Below are 23404 nucleotides of genomic sequence, written 5' to 3'. Positions count from 1 at the left end.
TGGTAGCATACATTTTTTACACTTGACCCATAGTAGACAAAGGTATGTGATGAACTTTACCATCAGCCTTTAAAACAGAATTCAAGCGTTCATCCATAGTGCTGTCCTGTGACAGAGTTCGGCTTGCTTCTGTAAGAGCTCTGTGAAAAATGGCTAACAGACTTTGATTGCAGCGTTGCCTGAGATCCAAACCCGTACAGAAGTACAGCACTGGGTTCACACAGCTGTTGAAATAAGCTAAGTTTGAAGTCATATGCCATCCTAACTTTACAGCCGGGTGGCTTTTATTCTTCAGCTTTATAAGACCTAGGATGTGATATGGGGCCCAGCATAAGAAAAAGGCCAAAACCAGTAAAGCAAGAATCCGAAGAGGTCTCGATTTGCCAGAGAGTCGCGTCCTGCGTATCCCAACAGCAGCTAGTGTGTAGCAGGTGAAGATCACCATGAAAGGCACCAGGAAACCACAGAAGAAACGAATGTAGTAGTAAACATACTTTGCTGAACTTCCCTCACCTGCTTCTTTTTTCTGCAAATTTGTGGTGGAATGGAATTATAATACCTATCTTAGGTATGAGGTTTAAGATATTATTTTTGTTCTATTGTGAATATTTATAACATGAATGAATGCAGTTAGAAATATTTCTTAATAAATTGCTTTTGTAAAACTTTTGCCACATCATAAAACTGATCAATTTAGAAATTATTATCAAAATGGTTGATTAAAATGTTTGTTAAATGCCAACTTGCCATAAAACGTTTTTAATTATTTTATTTATTTCATCAGTATTATAATACAAGATGGCGAATGTAGATGACATTCATGCGATTTTGTAAAGCTTGCTGTTCTTACCTTAAATGAGCATTGGCTCAAGTTGTTTTGGTCAGTGTAGACCTCTCGATACATAAAGTACGGTGAACTGAAGATCATCGCCACAATCCAAGCCCCCGAACTGATCACACGAGCAGCACACAACGTCCGTCTCTTCTTGGTGAAAACTGGTTGCCACACGCAGAGCACTCGATCGACACTGATAACTGCCAGCAGAAAAACACTGCAGAACATGTTGGTATATTTGAAGAAGACATTAAATTTGCAGATTAAAGCTCCAAAAGGCCAGTAGTCAACCAAAATACTGATGAGCGAGGTCACTCGTGTAAAGCAGAAGATCAGGTCAGCCATGGCCAGGTTGACCAGCCACATGTTGGTGACGTTGGGTTTCAAACGGAAGCCGGCCACCCAGATGACCACAGAGTTCCCAGTGGTACCCAGGAGAATAATGATGGTGTAGAAAACGATGTCTATTGTAGTTTTTTCATGAAGGGTTGAGACATTGTAGACACTGGAGTGTTGGGGCACAGTTGTATTGGAGATCATTCTGTATGAAAAACAGAAATTCCACAGCTGCTAAAATCTAAAGATTTTGCTTTAAAAAACTATTGCCTTTTCACTAAATATGTTAAAATTGTTATTATGCACATGTATGAATTATGTTTCAAACACTAAAACTCTAGTTCAGACATTCCTTTTGTGTTTTATTGTAACAAAATGAGCATGAAGGATACAATAAACTACAGAAAACATTTGAATACATGCATGGACTATGTTTAAAAAGAATATTATGCATACATATGTCATGAATTGTATGACGGTCTTACTTGTACACGATGTTAATACGTGTTTGCCATCCAATATTGCATAATCCTCCGAATGTGTCTGTGTAGCTGAAAATGTATATGAATATCAAGAGATCTGTTTCATCTGTCTTTGGTGTATAGTAGCATTCAGCTCTCATTTAACACCTTTTTTTATATTTCGTTGAGTCAGACGTTTCTGCCACAAGGAAATGATGCACAAGCAAAAACACACAGAATGTACTGTATGTCTACGTGGACTTTTGTAGCCTACAAAATACTTCATAGATAACACATCAACTGACTGATTTTGAGCTTTAACTTAATCCTCACAGAAAACATTTGCACATAATTGTTGAGGACATTTATTCAAAATGTTCCCAAAAGTCAAAATTTGTTGGATTTAAATTATTTTTCTGGACAATTTTATGACAGTCGATGAGTGAAATAACTGTTTTTAAATGAAGGACAGAGCGGCCTCTGGTGGCGAGAACTGCAGCTGCAGGCTTAAAATGATAAATCGCGGAGGCACAATTTTATGACAATAAGTATTAAGATTTGTTTAAGACTATAATGGAGTCCACAACATAACAGTAACGTCGTTACATAGGGACGATTTCGTCGGTTTACCGATTTTTTCCAGCTGATCAAAATGTGAAGCTTGGAATAAGCAAAGTGCGTGAGTGTGGATGTGGAGGCAGGGATTATAACATGGATGATAGCTAAAATATAAACATATGACCATATTCAGTTATTAATGATGACCATAACTAGGCTCAATACTGCATTCAAATATACATTTACTTCTAGATCTTTTGCAAAGTTACTTCTTCACTGACTCTTCCAGACTGTTCACATTTTAATAAATATTAGACATAAATATGATCAGGACGCTACAATATATATACCACCTTACCCACAAAGCCTTTGTACGTAGTCTAAGTCTTCTCCTCACGGTAAAATGAAGGATTCAATCTACTTAGAGACATGACCAACAATATGTACAGTTTCCCTGATACATCAAAACCACAAAATGAAATAATGTAATAATGTGTTCGCTTGTTTTCCTTTTGGTTTAGTCTTTGCATAATTTATTTCTGGATGAGGCCATCCTGTATCTAATGCCTTCCCAGTAGCTTCATTATACATTCAAATATGATGAACTTCGTATTTGTGTATCTGTCTGTGTTTACTTTTTCAAAAGATAAGAAAAACAAAGATAAACAAACAATGCTTTTAATGTATTACAGGACACATGACAGAAACAGGTGGAACATTTGGAAAGTGGAGTCACTTTGGATAAAACATCAAATGCATACATTTGAATAAAGTTTCAAACAGAAAAAAGAGAAAATATGGATCGGTATATATAAAAGGGTTCAATAAAATAAACCAAGTAATTAAATAGTTTAGCCTTGTGATTAAGATACAATTATTATTATTATGATTATGTATAAACAGTTACAAAGGAAATACAAAAAAAATCATGCATGCATACATAATAGTTAAAAAATGAACAAGCCAATGATTGAGCATAAAAAGGACAAACAATACCAGGCAAAATGTTTGTAAACACAGCATTTACAGTATGGAATGAGATAAATAATGAGATGTGTCTTTGAGTAATAAGCTTTGTTTGAATTTTAGCTCGGCAACCGTTAACTGCTCATGGAAAGTGACACGGTGTGCACATTTGTCTGATGAAAAATGTCCTGCACTTAAACCGTACTCATAGACACTGGTGTGTGGTGAACTTTACCATCTGCCTTTGAAACACAATTCAAAGATTCATCCACAAGCACTGTCCTGGGACAGAGTTTGTACGTCTTCTGTAAGAGCTCTGTGAAAAACAGCTAACAGACTTTGATTGCAGCGTTGCCTGAGATCCAAACCCATACAGAAGTACAGCACTGGGTTCACGCAGCTGTTGAAATAAGCTAAGTTTGAAACCATACGCCATCCTAACTTTACAGACCAGTGTTTTTTATTCATTAGCTTAACAAGACCTAGGATGTGGTATGGGGCCCAACAGCAGAAAAAGGCCAAAACCACTAAAGCAAAAATGCAAAGAGGTCTTGATTTGCCAGAGAGTCGCGTCCTGCGTATCCCAACAGCAGCTAGTGTGTAGCAGGTAAAGATCACCAGGAAAGGCACCAGAAATCCACAGAAGAAACGAATGTAGAAATAAACATGCTTTGCTGAATTTTCTCCGTCTTCGTCCTCTTCTTCTTTTTCCTGCAAATTGTAAAGAATTGAAATAATCAAGTTTGTCATTGATTCTTTAACATCCAAACAGAGAATTCTGACCTTAAATGAGCATTGGCTCAAGTTGTTCTTTTTAATGTAGACCCCACGATACATAATGTACGGTGAACTGAAGATCATCGCCACAATCCAAGCCCCCAAACTGATCACACGAGCAGCACACAACGTCCGTCTCTTCCTTGTGAACACCGGACACCACACGCAGAGCACTCGATCAACACTGATAACAGCCAGCAGAAAAACACTGCAGAACATGTTGGTATATTTGAAAAAGCCAGTTAACTTGCAGAGGATGTCTCCGAAAGGCCAGTGGTCAAGCAAAACACTGCTGAGAGAAGTCACTCGTGTAAAGGAGAAGATCAGGTCAGCTATGGCCAGGTTGACCAGCCACACGTTGGTGACGTTGGGTTTCATACGGAAGCCGGCCACCCAGATGACCACAGAGTTCCCAGTGGTACCCAGGAGAATAATGATGGTGTAGAAAATGGTGTCCATTGTAGTTTTTTAATGAAGAGTTAAGATATTGGAGTAAAGAAGGACAGATGTATTGGAGATCATTCTAGAAGCAAGACATATACATTCTGCAATAAAAACATCCTCAGCTTTTGTTGAAAGAACAAAGTGCAAAGAAATATTTTTAACACATGTAGATTTCATCCATCTGAACATTTTTGCAGTCCAAAATGTTCCCTAAACATCATGACTATGTTCAAGGAGAAACCTTTATATAAACAGATGGAGTTTAAATATTAAAGCATTAATAATAATGTGAACACATTTTTTATTACTTTACACGCAAAGTTTTATCAATAAAGTGCATGTCTGATTTATTAACATTGTGGCGCAAAACCATTTGCAGGAAACTGTTTCTCATTTATCCATTTTTTTAGAAAAAGCATTTTTATAACATGGACTGCATTAAAAATGGATCGTAAGAAAAAATACTAAAAAAAACAGATTCGTGGTGGTCTTACCTGCACACGATGAAAATAAGTCCTAGTTAAAAAGCAACAAATACTGCTTTATGTAATAAAAATCCTCTATGAATATGAAGTCGTCCCTGTTTTTATCAGTGTTTGTTAAAGCAGCATTGAGATCTTGATGATCACCTGTTTTATCTTCTGTTGAGTCATTCAGATGGGTCTGGCTACAGGAAGTGGGAGGAGATGTTCACACAAGTAAAAACACAGCAACATGCATGTGTTATATTTGCAAAATGTAGTCTCACACACATTTAGATTTTAAAACTGGGATCAAATTTAATGATACATTTTAATGACTAAAGACTACTTTTAACCCAAGAAAACGTTGTTTATTTCGCTATACACCGTTTTACAATAGGGTGCAATCCAAATGTTTCCAAAAGGAAAATCTGTTGGATTTAGGTTACCTTTGCGCACAAATCTTCCCCAATACAATAACTGAAAGGTGGCCAGTTGTTTTAAATGTAGCGAAGAGCGGCATCTGGTGGTGAGAATTGGACCTGCAGGCTCAAACTCAATGTCGTTTAAATAAGAACGGAAAATTCTATGTTAAACATTTTTCATTGAGGATATGCATTGAGATTTTACAGAGCAAAATTACTCTAATGATGGCCAAATTATTATAATCCTATTTTTCATATTCTTCTTCTCCTCACAGCCTGGATAAGCCTGTTGGATATTCCACTTACTCCTATGTATTTTCCTCCATGTGTTCGTTTTTCCATATGGCTTCTCCATCTTTGCATATTTCTTTCTGGAAGAGGTCATCCGTGTTTAAAGGTCATTCTCAGTTTCTTCATTTTAAAGTCAAACATAATGTGTGTCTGTCTGTGTGTGTCTTTGTCCAAATAATACCAACGACAAAGATATACAACAGATACTTACACAATAATGGTTATTATTTGAACCATTATTTGAAAAAATTATTCTGCAAAAGTACAAATCACATGCATGTAGTACAATTAATACAACAACTTTGTTCCTCTTTATATTTGTACTGAGTCCTTTTAAATATTTGTCAGAGAGTTCAATTTAAATCTTGCAGGGCAGTACATGCAAAAACAATTATAATTTGTTTCTGCTAATCTCACAGAAACATGACAAAGACATAAAAGACGGGTCAAACATGCTGAAAAAATAACAAACAATAACAGCAAAGATTTTTGGAAAAACACATTTGTAAATAAACAGCTTAGAGCACTGTAAGTGAAGGAATAAAACATGAACCAATATAAAACATAGGACGTTGTGCTGTGAGTAGTAAGTCTAATCTTATTGGCTTGTGGGAAGATGCCAAAATAATAAAATATCAAAATACAAATTAAATTATTTGACAGTTATTTTCTCAAGTAACTGTATACAGTCATCTGATGAAAAGGTTTATGAACTTAACATATAGACACAGATGAGTGGTGAGCTGTACCATCAGCCTTTTGAGGACAACTGAAATGTCCCTCCACAGTGGCATCCAGACTTTGGCCTTCTTCTGTAAGAGCTCTGTGAAAAACAGCTAAAAGACTTTGATTGCAGCGTTTCCTGAGATCCATGCCCATACAGAAGTACAGCACAGGGTTCACGCAGCTGTTGAAATAAGCTACATTTGAAGCTATATTCCACCCCAATTTGACAGCCGGATGGTTTTTATTCTTCAGCTTTACAAGACCTAGGATGTGGTATGGGGCCCAGCAACAGAAAAACGCCAAAACCACCAAAGCAAGAATCCGAAGAGGTTTCGCTTTTCCAGTGAGTCGCGTCCTGCGTATCCCAACAGCAGCTAGTGTGTAGCAGGTGAAGATCACCAGGAAAGGCACCAGGAAACCACAGAAGAAGCGAATGTAGAAGTAAACATACTTTGATGCACTTCCTTCATCTACTTTTACTTTTTCCTGCAAATGATAGAAAATTGAATTATTAGATTTGTCAGTCATTTTTAAGCATGACACACACAAGACAGTGAAACTGATCAGGAATGAAACACATCTAGGGACAGACATTATCGGTTTTATAATGAAAAGGTGGTTAATGCAGTCAAGTAAATTGACTTAAGCCTATTTGTAAAGCTGTTCCAACCTTTAATGAGCATTTGCTCAAGTTGTTTTGATCAGCGTAGACCTCCCGATATATAAAGTACGGTGAACTGAAGATCATCGCCACAATCCAAGCCCCGAAACTGACCACACGAGCAGCACACAACGTCCGTCTCTTCCTCGTGAACACCGGACACCACACGCAGAGCACTCGATCCAAACTTATCACAGACAGCAGAAAAACACTGCAGAACATGTTGGCATACTTGAAGAAGCCATTGAACTTGCAGAGGAAGACTCCAAAAGGCCAGTGGTCAAAGAAAATATATTTGATCAGCTGAGTGATTCGGGTCAAGCAGAAGATCAGGTCGGCCACTGCCAGGTTGATCAGCCACACGTTGGTGACTTTGGGTTTCATACGGAAGCCGGCCACCCAGATGACCACAGAGTTCCCAGTGATGCCCAGGAGAACAATGATGGCATAGAAAATAATTTCCAATGTACTTTTATCCTGGCTTGAGACTCTAGAGTCAGAAGTTGTATTGGAACTCATTCTACATGCAAAACAGATACAACTATAATTTTTCGTATTCAAAGATCCAGAAAAGATTTAATACTATTTTAATACACTAGTAAATGCTTAACAGTTATAACAATATCGTTATATTGCATGGGCTGGGTTAAAAATGTATAGTACAAACATGCTAAAAGAAGAAAAAAGAAGAGAATTGTAAACAAACATGTCATGAATTGCTATGTGCTGTGATATAAATCTTACCTATAATGTGAAGTGGTCACTGCTTCACTATTGTTTAGTACAGCAGCATCTTTTGTCGAGTCATTCAGAAATGGCTTTCCAGGAAGTGGGAGGATAATGTTCACAAACAGTATCATCATTATCATCATCATCATCATCATAATTATTATAGAGTGCAAAATATATTTATTTGCTAAATTGGGTCTAAAACATAAACATTAGTTTAGAAACTATCTGTTCAGATTGAAAAACATAATAGGTAAACACTATATCATTATTAATTTATTATATTTATTTATTCATCCAATATTATCTTTACTAAACTTTCAGTTTTTTGTTCTTTTGTCACACTTACTCGCCTGGTGTTAACAGATGAATATACTGAGACAACATTATTCAACATTACAATTTTCTGCTCAATTATGAACATAAATCATTGTTTTTGTCTGTACAGCTGCATTTTCTAAATTCATATTAATAAACAAATGTATCATTTAATTCTTCAAATAAAAGAAATGGGGTAAGTTATTCTAGGTAACATAATACACTTTTTTAAGTATTTATGGATTTTCAATCATTAAACTGCTAGCTAGGATTTAAATGTAACTTTATTGCATAAAAATGGCAAAAAACATATAGCCATGCACAACTATTACAATATTACATTGAAATATAATTTTTTGTCCATTAGATCTTTAAGAGAGTTATCTCTTCTTGGTGGGACCAGTTTAACAAAAGAGGCTCTTGCGCCAAAAAAACAGACTTACCTATTTTCCCATTTATATCTCCTCTTCATGTAGAGATAAAAACTACGGAACTCTCACACCACATGCTTATATAATCCAGGACAAAAAATGTGCACAGCTACCCGTCTTCCCCTACATGTAATAATGTGCTTGTTTCAATCTTTGCATAATTTATTTCTGGATGTGTCTATCCATGTAATGCTCATGGTTTCTATGTAACTTCATTATTCAGTCAAATTTGATGCATCCTGCTATAAATACCCTTATGTACGTTTGTACGTTTGTGTGTGTGTATTGTACGCTTGTCCAAGTGAAAGCAATGAAATCGATTTACAGGTAATACTTTCCAGGGTCCACTTACATCGAAACACTAGAAATACTTTTGGACAGAAATAGCTTATGTTAATGTGCTTGTTGAGGAATCTGACCACACAGCTTTGTGTTTTGTTTGTGAATGAGTTTTCCATTATTTTTAGGTGTTATATTATTACTTCCCTTTCAACATACATCATACTTTCCTCAAGTAGAGTATAAACTGCTGTCCTATTATTTTAAAAACAAATACCCACTTGTTTGGAGTGAGAACTGTTGGATAAGTAATAATCTCATGTAAAATCTACATAACACAACAGGTTTTATGAATGACAGTAGGACAGTAGTTTTTCAGCCCAGTAACTGTTTTTTATCGCTTTTTAAATTATTGTAAGTCTGAAATGTATTCCTCAAGCGCAACAATTTTTTTTATCAAAGGTGAATAAATATATGTTTATTAATAACTATTGTTGAACCCGTTTTTGTTGTAATTATATATTTTTCCATTGGGTGGCACTCTGGTATCAAATTCCCACTGTATATTAGGGTGATGGGATAATTAGACAACAGGTGTGTATTGGTAGTAGTAATGCACCCAGATTTTTTGACCATTTTAGGTCGTGCTTCATGATGTTAAACAGACTTTTGGATTATGTATGACCAAGTTGAACAGTATGCTGTATCTACAAGGTGTGGACTTTTCTGTGAGTGTGAACCAAACAAAACCATAGGAAGCAATGTTTATTTATAGAAGCACAATAAAGAGACCATTTGATCTTTCATCCGTTTACGGGTCATTCTACAGAAACGTCCACTTTTGATATGGCAAGATGTCTTAAAATTGATTTCTTTTTCTAACATTTAAACTTAGACAACATTATTAGGTTACCCTTTGACTTTATGAGTACACATAAATGACAGCTTGTGTGTGCATGTACTTAAAGACAGCATACACACTCTTTTTTGTCACTGGTGTTACCTTACTTTTTTAGCGATATTAAAGGTGTTAATGAAATATTATTTAAAAACAATTCAGTACATGCAGAGGTATAGAAGATTAATGATAATCTAACTAATAAGGAGATTATGTTTCATTTATTTTAATCAGGTTTGTTAAAAGTGTGACTGAATGATGTTAGTTCAATTGCGCAACCATGTATTTGCTATAACAATGAAAATATTTGAAAAACAGTTATAAACAAGCAATGATACAATCCTTTAATTTCATTGAATTCTGCTACACTTAAGAATTAGGCTTTAAAGCATAAAATTTTTTTGAAAAAAAAGTTCTCACTCATTTAACCCTCTCTTGCTCTCTCTGTATGTCTAAGTATGTGTCTCTCTTTTTCTGTGTGTGTGTGAATGTGAAGAAAAGGTGATAGGGAAGGAGTTAGTGAAAAGGTTATGTGAGATGATATTGGTGTGAATAGCCATGGAAGAAAATCCAGATGTGACTAGAGAGAAGTTTTGTACCTTGAAACGCTGTGTGATCTGTCTGGTGATGATGGGAGTGTAAATGCTTCCACTTTGACTCTTTGCCTGCATCTTTGCTGACGGACCCTCCATGCCTTTCGCTCATATCTCTTCTCCCTTTCACTAAAATCACTTATTCTCTTTCTTTTTTGTGTGTCAATGTCATGGATATAGCTCTGTTTCCTTTCTGCAAATACTCTGCTCTGCATTCAGGCTCGGCATCCCTACGCCTTCTGTATAGTCGCTGTTTCTCAGCTGCACTCAGTTTAGCCATACCCTCAATTTAGAAATACCTGACCAAAGGAGGATTAGCAATGACAAAGAAAAGTTAGAATCGCACTGTGATTTAGTGCTATTTTATGCAAAAGAACTAAATGAATAGCCTTGAACAAAGTTTATCTATAAAAGGGAGTCACTGGTGTTACTGATCTTCACTGGTGTTACCCATAAGGAAGGTGACACCAGTGACAGTAACACCAGTGACAATTTTCATGAAAACTGCATTTTACAAAATGGCTGCTGCAAGGTATCAAACCACATGTTGTCAATCATTGTATACTCATTAAATTAAGTAGTTTAATCCATTTGTATTCTAGTTTTTTACAATTCCCAAACAATAAAGGAGGTCATACCAGTGACTTTGCCTAAAAGCTTCAAATGAAATCATGAGATAAATGAGAAAATTTCTTATAATTGAAAAGAGACAGTGGACTTACCATGGGCTTCTCTTCATAGATCTCCAGGAAATTGGAAGAAGGAAGTCAAGTGATGTCATCATTGTGATTTGTATTTAAAGATAGCAGCTTTTTTGTTAAACGGTAACACCAGTGACATAACTCCAGGGGACCACTACTTTCATTATATATTTTATAATATTTATTTAGCATTTAGTTTTTTAATGTAATTTACATCATTTATTTGATAGTTATGGACACATTATTGTATTTTAAATGGAAGAAAACACAGTTTTTTATCTCAAAATAAAGCATTTTCCCTCTGTACATGACTGTGGGGACGAGCACTTCTGTGGTGCTTGGAATTCTAATCAATGAATAAAAATCAAATATTGCCAAATTGATGGCTCAAGAAGGTGTAATTGTTCAAATAACATATTGTTTCATTTTAAAATTGTTTTTTAAGTGTAATATTTCTGTAAAGGCTAGGGACAGAAAAATTGACATTTCCATAGAATGACCCTTACGTGTTTACTACTTGCTCACTCCTTTTACCAGTTTGATGGAAAGCTGCTACAATAACTACAATGCATTAACTTTTGTGATCAATTTCTTTACTGATGTAAAGAAACATTGTGTCATCTTAGTAGCAATTTGCAGTACGGGACATGCAGTAGAAGAGAATGTGGGTCACCAGACCACCAGGAAGCAGAGGTCTTTGCTGTCACCACAGACAAGAATTATTTGCAATCGGTTGTGCAGTGACCTTTAAAGTTCATAAAGTAATACAAATCATGACGAAAAAAATGGAAATGTGGTGCAAGGAATGTAAAATGGAGGACAAAAAAATTAAAGGAAAGTTCTTTGTTCCGCTTTGTCATGAGTTCTTGACATTTCTGGTTTTGGTGATTCTGACTGTGCTATTTTCAGATTTCCAAAAATTTGGACTTAAAAATAGAATAATTAAACGTCACATACCTTTCGATGTAAACCTCAGATTCTGTCAAGATCACAATAGTCTAAAAAGCTTGACAATTAGCATAGCGTTAAGATTGTCAAAATGGTTCTGTTCTGGGCAAAACTTCCTGCCCATCCAGCCAGCATGAATAAGAGCATGCAGGGAGCACAGCAACAACTTCCCAAAGGGTAAAATAGAAAAGAACAGACGTCATGGATTCTTAATGACAGTTTAACACATAATTCATTGCAGTTGAGACGTACGAACAGAAACAGCTTTCAGGTTATGTATAAATCTTAATTTCGAACAATTGACCCTTAAAGGGACACTCCACCCAAAAATGTAAATTCACTCATGAATTACTCACCCTCTAGTTGTTCCACACATGTATACATTTCTTTGTTCGGTTTAACACAAAGAGAGATATTTTGGATTAATGTTAGCAACCAACAGTTCTGAAGCACTATTGGCTTCCATTTTTTCATACATTCCACAAAATATCTTCTTTTGCGTTCAACTACTATGGCAGTCAATGGTGCTTCCGAACTGTTGTTTCCAAAACTGTTTGTTTCCATAATTTCTCTCTTTGTGTTTCACCGAACAAAGACATTTATTGCAGAATGAGTTCACAACATTTATTGCGGGGGAGGAGTTCACAACATCAGCAAGCATGACCGCCAATGTCGCGCGAGAACTCTGATATCATTTAAGTAACCTGTCGCGTGCGTTTGGTTGTGAAACGTTGTTTGCGGACCAGACAGTTGTCGGCAATTCTGACCTATTGTAAAACCATGCAGTGTGTGTTGTGTAATCTCCTGTCGCACGTTCAATGTGAACACTGCAGCAACTTGTCATGCAGTGTGACAAGAACAGTGATGCAATCACTTTGAAAATCGGATGTGAACTCGGCGTAAGTCAATACAAAACAAATTTGAAGTAAATGCCCGTGATTCCTTAGAATGGCAGTTCATGAATTTCTTTAAAAACATTCGTTTCATTAAATCTAGACAAAAGAAGATATGTTTTATTGATTTGGAGTCAGTTCACAATAGTACAATGAAGTAAGTTTGTCAATTATAACGTTTGTAAGTAAAACGCGACTGATCTAAGATCAGTCTAAAGTGCAGAAAGCAAAATCAAAGAATGATGTCTGTACACGTTTAAAAAAATTACTTGAATGGTTTGAATGAATTGCATTTGTTACAAAAGCTCAAGGTGCGTGAATATGAGTCTTTATATTATGGTTTAAACACATTCACGTTTCACACGCGACATTTAACCACTGTCAATACCTGGTAAACAGAGTGTCTTGACTCTACAAGCATTGGTAGAGAAATGATAAAAAGTGGAGTATTCGAAAATGAAAAGATGATTTATAAACAAGAAAAACTTGATTTAACGTGTTGCATTCGCAGGTCTGTCTCGCACTTTAGTCATAGAAACGGAGTTACAGCTATCTTCGCCGGTGCCCTCTTGAGACTGCACGGTTTGGCCATCTTCCATAAACGCTCTGCGATATATACCGGACAGACTTTGCCTGAAGCGTTGTCTAACGTCCAGTCCCATGCAGAAGTACAGCATCGGATTTATGCAGCTGTTGAAATACGCCAAGCCTTTAGCTATGGGCAGGCCCACTTTGACTGCTTGGGTCTTTTTGTCCACCATTTTGGCAAGCAGCAGGCAGTGGTAAGGTGCCCAACACAAGAAAAACGAACAGACCAACGCGGCAAGGATCCGGAGAGGTCGCGATTTACCGGAGAGACGCGTTCTGCGTATTCCAACGCCCGCTAGTATGTAGCAGCAGAGGATGACCAGGAAGGGCAAGAGAAATCCACATAAGAAGCGAATGCTGTACAGGGCGTTTTTGGCCGTGTTGTCATTCTTCGATGTTTCTTTAACCTGCCAGATTTTAGAGGAAGTAGATTAAAGTATGGCAGTGATATTTGAAACATTATTCATATTCACCAAGTTACAGACGGTTCCAAACTTCACTTCCGGTAGACTTCTACCAATAACAAATAACTAACTGTTGAGTAGTTTAAGTGTATGTACAGACAATTAAATAGTAATATTAATTAAATATGAAATAAATTGTTATATTTGATCGGGATACAGCTACCTTCACTGGGCATGCGCACTTCAATGCCACATCATTTTTGTCACGCTGAAAGCAGTTGATTCATATTTTTTATTATTGTAAGGTTATATTTAGGGTTGGGGGAGGTGTAAGCGTTAACTAATGTAATTTATTGTAATTATATGGCGAAATTTTGCACCACTTCCGGCCGTTGCTGTATCCCTTCGAGAAACAACCGACCGGAAGTTAACAACGGGGCAGGCACGTGCGTACAAAGAAACGGTACATGGGCATATACATTTAATAAATTTTTTATAAATATAATATTTTTCTATTATATTTAAATTCGTATCAGATTTTCTAAATAATTTCACATGTGTTTAAACTTCATGCGATGTCATCTACATTACCTCCAGTGAGCACTTGCTCAAGTTGTTCTCGCCCATGTAGACCTCGCGATACACGAAGTACGGCGAACTGAACATCATCGCCACAATCCAAACCCCCAAACTGACCACACGTGCAGCACACAACGTCCGCCTTTCCCTGGTGAGCACCGGACGCCACACGCAGAGCACTCGATCCAAACTTATGACGGCCAGCAGAAAAACACTGCAGAACATGTTGGCATACTTGAAGAAGCCATTGAACTTGCAGAGGAAGACTCCAAAAGGCCAGTGGTCAAAAAAGAGCTTCTTGAGAAGTGATGTGACACGTGTTAAGCAGAAAATCAGGTCGGCCACGGCGAGGTTGACCAGCCACACGTTGGTGACGTTTGGCTTCAGACGGAAGCCGGCCACCCAGATGACCACAGAGTTCCCAGTGATGCCCAGGAGAATGGTGATGGTGTAGAACACAATAGTAACATTATCCATGATGGCATCAATGTCCACTGTAGTTTTCTCAAAGTGGGTGGAAACTTCATGTTTGGAGGTCATTCTACAAAGCAAGATAAATATAAAGTATAAACGCGTCTGAGTTCTTTCAGTACAAGTAGACGGTGTTTATTATTTTGTTTTCTTTTTTAGTTGTTAAGCTATTAATGATTGACAGCCCTTGCAACTTATACAACCACACGATTTGCAAGCCATTAAACCAGTACTGAACACCATGATGCTCTGTGGGTTTTTGCAGCGGTTTTTATCTGTATCTATAATCCAAACATTATCAACTGGTAGTGTTTCTCATGTTTTCTTCACATCCTGTTCTTGTGTGCTTGCCACCCAGTTCTTACTCAGAGACTGTTTCAAAAATATCTGTCTGGAAAAAGCTGTTGACCTGTAACCTCCAGCAGAATACAGAAGTGGAACAAAAGCTATTTATTTGAGGTACACAGCTGCATAGAGTCTAAAAACCTCATTGATTTATGTTTTCAATACATTTTTAAAATCTTTTTCTTCTCTAATACACAAAGAACACTAACATTTCTTAAACTCTGGAATGTACAAAATATGTTTTTTTTCTCAATCCGCTGCTGTTAAGTGAGCATCATAAGGATGTTCAAAGTTTGGTTGCCATGCTGGCCTTGCGAGGTAGAGCACACATTTAGATAAACCTGATACAAGCAGTTGTCTGGCAACCTATAAATTGGATGTAAGGTGAAGTTTACTTTTAATGTTAAAACACAGCCAAATTAGGAAAACAGGAACAAACATGACAACTAGACAAAGTAACTTTTGTTTACGAATATTTTCATTGGCATATCTCTTTTTTACAATACATAAAAATAAGAATGTTATGTAATGCAGTGGAGAATTTGTAAGGAACATGGTAATGAATGTCGATCTTACCTGTACACTTTGAATGGATGTGATTGTCACCACCATGAACCTCTGGGAATCACCACTGCATAATGATTTGTGAATGTGTCCAGCAGTTTTGTGTGACTGGTTCATTCACATGTTCTCTCTCTCTCTCTCTCTCTCTCTCTCTCTCTCTCTCTCTCTCTCTCTCTCTCTCTCTCTCTCTCTTTCTGTTTCTCTCTTTATCTGGTCATGATGTGTCTTCTTTACAGGCAAAAAGAAGGAAGGCAGAAAGATGGGTGGAGACATATGCTAACAAACTTGTGTTGAGTATATTGTTGTTTATCTTGGTTAATACTGTGGTCCTCTGAGCATGAACCAATATTTCAGAATACTTTGTATATATGCCCTGTTATGTTTACTTTCATCAACATCCTGGTATTCCCCATGTATGTGGTTTCCAAACTCAATGTGGGGGCTGTGATTATTTTTACTAAGAGTTCATGTTTTGTATGAATATTGTTTTGAGCATATTCTGCAATTATCAGGGAACTGAAAACCATGACTACGGTTAAATGGCTTAACGGAAACTCGTGACTTATGCGATGTGCAAGTGTGACTTTAAGAAATGTTGACTTGTGCTGCCATCTCGTGCTCAGATACAGTATTACAGTGCAACAGTTTTCAGTCTTATCACAAGGATGCAATAACATGTTAACTGATTTAAATTTAATTGGTACGTGAAATAAAGTAAATATCTTAATTCACATAAGTAAATAAAGTCATCTATAAAGATGCAGCTCATCGATTTTTAGATCAAATAAGTGCAAGCCTAATGGGAAATAAATAAACAGGAAATCACATTTGAAATGTCCAAATAGAATGATGTACAGAATGTGCACTAGAAAAGAAATGTGCACGGTCTATTTTACTCTTAGAGGAAGAAGAAATGTTTTCGTGTCTTTCAATTGTTTGTGTAATCGTGGGTTTTTTCAGAATGGTTCCTCTTTCATTAAAAACTCGAGTGAGATTTTTATGTGAACAATTTAACTTACGATATCAAGGAAAGGGAAGATTTGAAAGAAAAGTTTTTTTAAACAAAACCAAAATTAGTCCGTAAATCAATTGCTTAAACTTTTACATGTTTAACAGCATGACTGGACCCAAAGTCTTTATAGTCATCGTGTGGATTTTAAAAGGTGAGTGGTTGGCTTTTGTTTTTTGGTGGTCACAAACTGGTTTTAAACTCTACTTTGTCTACTTTAATCCATGAATGTGTTTGTGAAGTAATGTAGAATAGAAAAAATAACACAACAGAGGACATGCCTTTGATTCTGTTTCATATAGATGTCATCATGGTTTTTATAATGAATACAACGTACAACTTATACCTTTCTCACCTAAATTATATCAAATGTTAATGTAAACATCACATAGGGTGCTTTAACTAAAAAGTGTCCCTAATAATGTGTTGTTCATGTGTTAAACTTGTTGATGTGTGTGCAGGTGCTGTAAGCAGCATGTGGGAAATTAAGATGCCTCAAGAAATCGATGTAATAAGTGGCTTCTGTGTTCAAATCCCCTGCACGTTCGAGATCCCAGAATCTTTCACAAAATACCTAAACAAATCTGTTGAAGCGGAGTGGAAGAAAACAGACGTAATGGGATCAACTGTGTTTAGTTCAAAAAACGTTGCGTCTGTTCTAAAAGGAAGAGTAACCGGCAACCTATTAAGCAAAAATTGCACAACGGTATTTCAAAACTTCCCTGCTGGATCCAATGACACATATTTCTTCAGACTTCAAGGTCCCGAGCCCCTGATATACACATTTCAGCAAGGCGTCAACATCAATGTGCATGCAGGTTGGAATCTTAATGTTTAAGACCTAACCAAGTTGCACTAAAACCAATGCATTTGTTGCACTCACTTATTGTTGAAACTCTCTACCTAAAGACCTACTCGCTCCTATGCTGAGCCCTCATATTGATGTGCTGGAGGTTTCAGAGGGCAAGAATGTGACCTTGACGTGCTCCACTGTACTGTCATGCCCCTCACAACAGCCTGCGATGCACTGGAGCGAAACCCTGGGGGTAAAGATCGACCCCACCATACAGGTAAATCAATCATCAGCGGGTGGAGGAGAACATCATTTGAAACATTTGTTGTTTTTATCTTATTGTAAAATCTTAAACTTGTTTATTTATCTTATTACATCATCTTTTCCCGTTGCGTTATTCAAAACTTCTGCAACATGATTATTGATTATTTCCTCTCAGGTGGATGAATTTGGACAGATGTTGTTGGTTTCCTCTCAGATGTTCAATGTATCACCACTAAATGACGGGTTTAAGGTCTCCTGCTTTCTTGTGTACTCGCAGGATATCCGAAGACCGATTGAGACCAGTATTACCCTCAGAGTGTTGTGTATGTATATAAAATAAGAAAAGCAATTCAAATGTAATTTTTTGTGTGTGTGTATTAGGAAAATAATCCATTAACAACATGAATGTGAAATGTTTTGTATTCATTTCCTATGTTATGCACTAGGCTACTTGATGATGCCGTATAATTTCAGTCTAAACTTAATTAAACACTTACGTAAATGTCTACATGTTTTGGACTATACTTAGGGTTCAGTTTGCTCTTTCAGACACCCCCCAAAACACCATAGCCCTGGCAAATCCATCAGGTCCAGTGTATGTAGGCAACGTGGTGACGCTGAGCTGTCAGAGTCATGCAAACCCTGCTGTCAAGCGCTACGAGTGGTTTAAAGAAACTGAAAATGGGACGTTATTGTTTAAGGCTCAAGAACAGACTTTGACAATGACTGTTAGCAGTAATGTTGTGGGTCTGTATGTCTGCAAGGCTCACAACATTCATGGGACCGACCAGTCTACAGCTGTGACTGTGGAGCTAAAAAGTAAGTTGTGTGTTGTTAGATACATATGCTATAAATAGCTATAAAATCTGTATTATTCTACATATACAACAAACATACAATAATGGAAATTGTTCTAGATATAGTCACATTGCTCTGATGTGCTGAAGATCTCCTAGATTAGTTTTTCAACGACCATGTAAGGGCAGATGCATTTAAAGAAAATTTGACTCCGGTCATATGACAAATCAAAATATGAGCAATGGAGAATTTTATGAGCTGCAGTAGACAAGAAATTTTGGAATTTCCTTTTCTAAAACATGATCAGTCATGTAGTTCGTTTTATTCTATCTAAACCTATTAATTTATTATATAAAATTACTGTAAGACAGCTCTCAGTATGTTTGACATATCCAAATTAACTTCATCTGAATATTTTTGCGTGACTTTAAATACTTTGACACATTGTATGAAGCATGACACTGTTTGTTTTACAATATTGATATTTAATTTGTTTCACCAAAATATCAGATACTTTAACATTTTGCCAAATTTCATTAAATCAAACATTTAGATGCTGTACTTAAGTAAACAAAATTAGACTTGCAAATGGCTTTTGAACCAAATTCTGTTCTCATTATTTTGGTGTACTTGTTTGATCTAGAATAAAGGTATGCTTCACTAAAGATGTAAAGTGATTCATAGACAAACCCAGAAGGAAAAGTCTATGGAAATGATTACGTGGCTGCATAGATCAGAGGGTAACAACCAGAGTACACAGTCAATGTAAACAAGTCATTAAACACAGTAGAAAACCACATCAAAACCACATTCCTAAGAGCAGTGATGGGCAACTAGTTGAAGTTTAAACTCTCTAACCTCCAGAATGCTCATTCTCAGACCATGTTCTGTGATGTAATGTGAAAGTGGTTTCTTTTCTGTGAATTTGAAAATACACTGTATATTAAAAAAGTACCATAAGCCATAGATGTTTGTTCTTTATCTTTCGGTCTTAAGGTTGCCACTGCACCATAGCACCATACATCATGTGCGGAGTTCTCACAGGTTTGCTTATTCTCATTACTGTAGTGGACTTGGTCAAATATAAAAGGTAAGTTATAAAAAGTACCAACAAAAATATAAGCAATTGAACAAAAAAATATCGAAAATCCGGATTGTGGCTTCATATAACATTGGTGTTACTTTGAACCATTTTGTAAAAATGTGTATCTTGTTCTTTTTCAGCCTATTAAAGCAACTCAAGGTGAGTTATGATACCTAATGTCATGAATACAGATAAACCCATGATAAAGTCTGCATGTCAAAATTGATCCAACAATTACTGGCAAATAAATCAAAGCAAAATCCCAAACCCAAATCTAAAACCCAACCAATTTTTCTGGAAAATCTTCTTTAAAGCCCTCCCATAGCACAAACAGGAGGAAATAAAGACTCAAGAAATGACAGTACATTTTTCTTTCTTCAATTTATGATATACAGTATATGCAACTAAAGCTTTAAATACATTTATAACACAGCTCGTTGGAATACGTACCAAAGTTACACGTGGGATTTCAGCCGATAGAGGGCTGCTCAGATAGCAGCAGCAGTAAAATTCGTCCAGTTACGAGTTGTCCTAACACTAAAACCATTTTAGAGTGATTATTTAAAGGTCGAAAAACGGCTTGTTGTTGCTTTAATGACACCTGGTTCATTCAATTCAATTTCAATTCAATTTTATTTATATAGCGCTTTTCACAATTTGCATTGTTCCAAAGCAGCTTCAGAGGGGAAAAACGAAAAACCCAAGAAAGGGTAAAACACACGACATGGTGTGTTATATAATAAATCCAATTATTCTAGTAAATAATATCTAATGTCAGCATCTCCTGTTGGTTCATCAGATCTGTGACTATAAAAGAGCCACAAATGACGCTTTACAACAACGTGTAGGCCTATTTTAATCTAAAAATAGAATAACTTACTAAACGTGACAGAATGTCACGCTAAGTGCTGACACTTAGTGGCTCAGATAAAGCATTATGCAAAATACTGTAAACAATTGTATTGTTAAAAGAATTGCAAAAACGTAGTATTCACTGTCAGACATGACAAAAAGCTGTGACAAAGCAGAAAAGAGCACTACACTTCATGTTGGCTATAATTATTGTAATCCTTATTTTTTTGTATGTATCTTGTATGCAAGCTATATCATTGTTTTATCTTTAATCATTTCAATAAATAAAGTATTTGTTAAAGTAATAGCATGCATAATGGTATGGTTAACTAATTAAACATGACGGTTTTCACTGGAATTTTTCACTGGAAGTTACAATACTTTACCTTTTTGAAGTCACGATAATCTGAATATGTCTTTCTTGCTCTAAGTGGGTTGAAGATTTGAGAGGACCAATGGCATACGCCACCCTCAACAGGACCAATGACTCCTCAGTATACAATGAAATACAGGTTAACCTTTAACTATTTACAGCTTTCTAAATAAGCACAGGCTGCAGAATTTTATTAGATGTATTACAAAAGTTTTCAATTTGTTTTTAATGTGCTTAAATGATGTTCACTAGACATTGTACATTTTCTGGAAATTTCTATCACAAATTTTAATCTACTTTTAAATCAAATGGTTAGTAGTTCTATGAGATGAGAAACATTTCTTAGAATAGAGGAGCTTTGTAAGTATTATTAACTGATAAATCAGGCAAGTTTTCAAATGCAAGGCTATAGCTTTGAAGCGTGTGCCAGATGGAGAAAAAGCGGTCCTAAATTTCACAGAAATTGTGGCTGCATCCCACGTATGGTTTAGCGTTCAAAATGCCAAAATGATAAATTCAGCCATGGAAAAAAATAATAGACCATTTTGTGATTCTGATGTTAAACTGTACTGTTTTACTAATGAAATGGGTCAAATTATCGTTTTTGTTTCATGTGAACTACTAACATTTCTCCCAAATGTCAAATATATTTTTTTCTTTTGGCATTTATTTGCTGGAGAAAATAACATGCTCTGGATTTTTTCAGATCTCAAATACTGCAAAGAAAGCAAGTTTATATCCATAAACCAATACAACAGTAATGTGTAAAAGCATTTAGAATTAAAAAAAAAACATGTATGTGATGACCAGATTAGTGCTGTCACACATTTTTTCTGTGATTAATCGCACATAAAATTTATGTTTTTAAATATACTTTTACGTTCTTAAAATTTCCCATGTAATCTCCAAATTAATGTCGAAACAACAGATTTATTTAACAGCATCATTTTATGAATAAAAGCCAATATTCTGATATTGGTACTGCAATTGATGTCTCTTAAATAGATTTGTTTTAACATTAATTATAGCCATTCAACAGTGTAATTGAGAGCTATCATGTCCACCAGGTAGGAAATATACAAAAGCAATTTTTTAATGCTAAATTCTCAATTCAATGCAGAAGAATTCTCAAAGCTACAAAACACAATCCTCTTTTTTTTTGTTTTTTGATTTACATTAGTGACAGGGGTCACAGCAACATGTTTAAGAATGCTGCCCCTTTAAGGGCTATCCCTCTATACGCAGATCTAACGCCTCTCCCATTTTTTTTACAAATCTTTGTATTCATTTAAGATTTTATTTAACACGTTGAAGTCTGTGCTTTCAAAAAGACAGAATGGGCTTTCAAGCATAATCTTGTGTAGATTTGAAACACATCTATAAATGTTGACTTGAAATGAAACTTTGGCATGGTCTCTTATTTTTTTCTGCGGATGTATGTGTAAGCATCTAATATATCTCAAGATCTAAAATGTAGGTGCGGTTTAACATGTTGTGTTATGTTGTTTTAAGTGTTTGCTGTGGAGTTCATCTTGCACATCCACATTTTAGCTGATAAAAATATGGTTTTATTAACAGTCTCCATTCTTATCTATGCTGCAGATAATGGCAACCAGAACAGAAGAGGACTACGTAAACAAAAACTAGGTCAAACATCGTGAGCCTGAAAGCCTGTGTGATGAGGATGGTGTTGGTACCAGTTTTTCCTTTGTCATGTCTCCATATACATTTTTATTATTTGAGTGTGAAAGTCTGTTTTGTACATTTAGGATACACAAAATGATATCAGTTGCTGATATGTTATACCAGAAATGTTTTAAGTAAAATTTCCACAACAGAATGTAAGAAATACGGAAATTATGTTTATGTTTGTTTTAAAAAGCTGAAAGCTTTTAGAAAATTATATATATTGTGATATAATATATTTTGGAACGTGTTAATGGACATATTAACCCCAAAAGTTTTGTTTTCTAAAAGTCCTATAAAACACCTGGTACAATAAATGTCACACATTTATCTTCTCACTTGCCATGAGTTAGTCTCTCTCTCTCTCTCTCTCTCTCTCTCTCTGCAGCATTTTTTGCATTCCATTAGTCACTGAAAGTAGATTAGCGATGAAAAGTGTTGTGACGAAAATGGAAATTTCACTTCCCTCCCCTTTCTGTTAGATCTGTTTGTTAGAATGAGTGCAGTTGTGCATCAGGGGAAAGTCTTAATGGGAGGAGAGGTGAATTACACTTGAGTAAGAGGCTGCCGCTGTTCTTCCGTCTGGACAGTGCAATATGGAAAATTCATTATTTCTAATAGCTGATTAACATGGCAAACTTTTAACATGAGGCAAAAGAGTTTGTTGTAAGTCATTTTAAAAAGGCTGAATTATTATGAGATTGAATACTATTTTCCAAATATTCAAAGCATGATGTAAAGGTGTAGTTCCCTGACTCATAAGTCAACTTGGTCAAATGAATGTAGTGCTCGACTTGACTTATGAGCGTATAACATATGGAAACGATTAACAAGGTTGTGATGTAAAGAAAATTTGTTTTACA

At 35.9% G+C, this 23404-nt stretch overlaps 4 protein-coding genes across 5 annotated transcripts; 1 reads left to right on the top strand and 3 right to left on the bottom strand.

Moving 5' to 3' along the window:
• Positions 1–16: 16 nt before the first annotated feature.
• On the bottom strand, positions 17–7460 carry LOC306910463 (uncharacterized protein; the record flags this gene model as incomplete). The annotated part of the gene is made up of 6 exons (XM_079485040.1): positions 17–526; positions 851–1376; positions 1657–1722; positions 3392–3398; positions 6304–6766; positions 6951–7460. 6 exons carry the CDS (start codon positions 7458–7460, stop codon positions 17–19), a joined length of 2082 nt encoding a protein of 693 aa, XP_079341166.1.
• On the bottom strand, positions 2854–5028 carry LOC306910389 (formyl peptide receptor 2-like). The gene is made up of 3 exons (XM_079484941.1): positions 4872–5028; positions 3940–4456; positions 2854–3867 (listed from the first exon to the last, which is right to left on the bottom strand). Exons 2-3 carry the CDS (start codon positions 4390–4392, stop codon positions 3421–3423), a joined length of 900 nt encoding a protein of 299 aa, XP_079341067.1. The 5' UTR covers positions 4393–4456; positions 4872–5028; the 3' UTR covers positions 2854–3420.
• A 5366-nt stretch (positions 7461–12826) lies between the features above and the next one.
• Positions 12827–15885, bottom strand: LOC306910839 (formyl peptide receptor 2-like). Its single transcript, XM_079485702.1, has 3 exons — positions 15695–15885; positions 14315–14843; positions 12827–13726 (listed from the first exon to the last, which is right to left on the bottom strand). The coding sequence occupies exons 2-3, from the start codon at positions 14840–14842 to the stop codon at positions 13223–13225; spliced, it is 1032 nt and encodes a 343-aa protein (XP_079341828.1). The 5' UTR covers position 14843; positions 15695–15885; the 3' UTR covers positions 12827–13222.
• Positions 15886–16576: 691 nt separating this feature from the next.
• Positions 16577–22858, top strand: LOC306910710 (Schwann cell myelin protein). 2 transcript variants are annotated; one of them, XM_079485472.1, is made up of 9 exons: positions 16577–16845; positions 17153–17509; positions 17601–17761; positions 17924–18071; positions 18298–18567; positions 19543–19636; positions 19771–19789; positions 20914–20994; positions 22458–22858. In XM_079485472.1, exons 1-9 carry the CDS (start codon positions 16788–16790, stop codon positions 22500–22502), a joined length of 1233 nt encoding a protein of 410 aa, XP_079341598.1. In that variant the 5' UTR covers positions 16577–16787; the 3' UTR covers positions 22503–22858. The 2 variants fall into 2 exon arrangements, with proteins under 2 accessions (XP_079341598.1, XP_079341599.1); XM_079485473.1 differs by lacking the exons at positions 19771–19789; positions 20914–20994 and having other exon boundaries at positions 19543–19650.
• Positions 22859–23404: the final 546 nt, after the last annotated feature.

This window comes from Barbatula barbatula, assembly GCF_947034865.1.
Source record: "Barbatula barbatula genome assembly, chromosome: 21".
NCBI lineage: Eukaryota > Metazoa > Chordata > Actinopteri > Cypriniformes > Nemacheilidae > Barbatula > Barbatula barbatula.
Note: the sequence above shows the minus strand (reverse complement) of the source record. Positions and strands in the feature narration are given on the sequence as shown.

Bases quoted from the DNA above. Each gene is read 5' to 3' on its own strand.
- LOC306910389 (XM_079484941.1), bottom strand. From the start codon at position 4,392: ATGGACACCATTTTCTACACCATCATTATTCTCCTGGGTACCACTGGG. The intron at 3,868-3,939 runs GTCAGAATTCTC...TACAATTTGCAG, and splicing joins TGAGCCAATGCTCATTTAAG to GAAAAAGAAGAAGAGGACGA.
- LOC306910839 (XM_079485702.1), bottom strand. From the start codon at position 14,842: ATGACCTCCAAACATGAAGTTTCCACCCACTTTGAGAAAACTACAGTG. The intron at 13,727-14,314 runs GTAATGTAGATG...AAAATCTGGCAG, and splicing joins TGAGCAAGTGCTCACTGGAG to GTTAAAGAAACATCGAAGAA.
- LOC306910710 (XM_079485472.1), top strand. From the start codon at position 16,788: ATGTTTAACAGCATGACTGGACCCAAAGTCTTTATAGTCATCGTGTGG. The intron at 18,568-19,542 runs GTAAGTTGTGTG...TTCGGTCTTAAG, and splicing joins TGTGACTGTGGAGCTAAAAA to GTTGCCACTGCACCATAGCA. The intron at 20,995-22,457 runs GTTAACCTTTAA...TCTATGCTGCAG, and splicing joins CAGTATACAATGAAATACAG to ATAATGGCAACCAGAACAGA.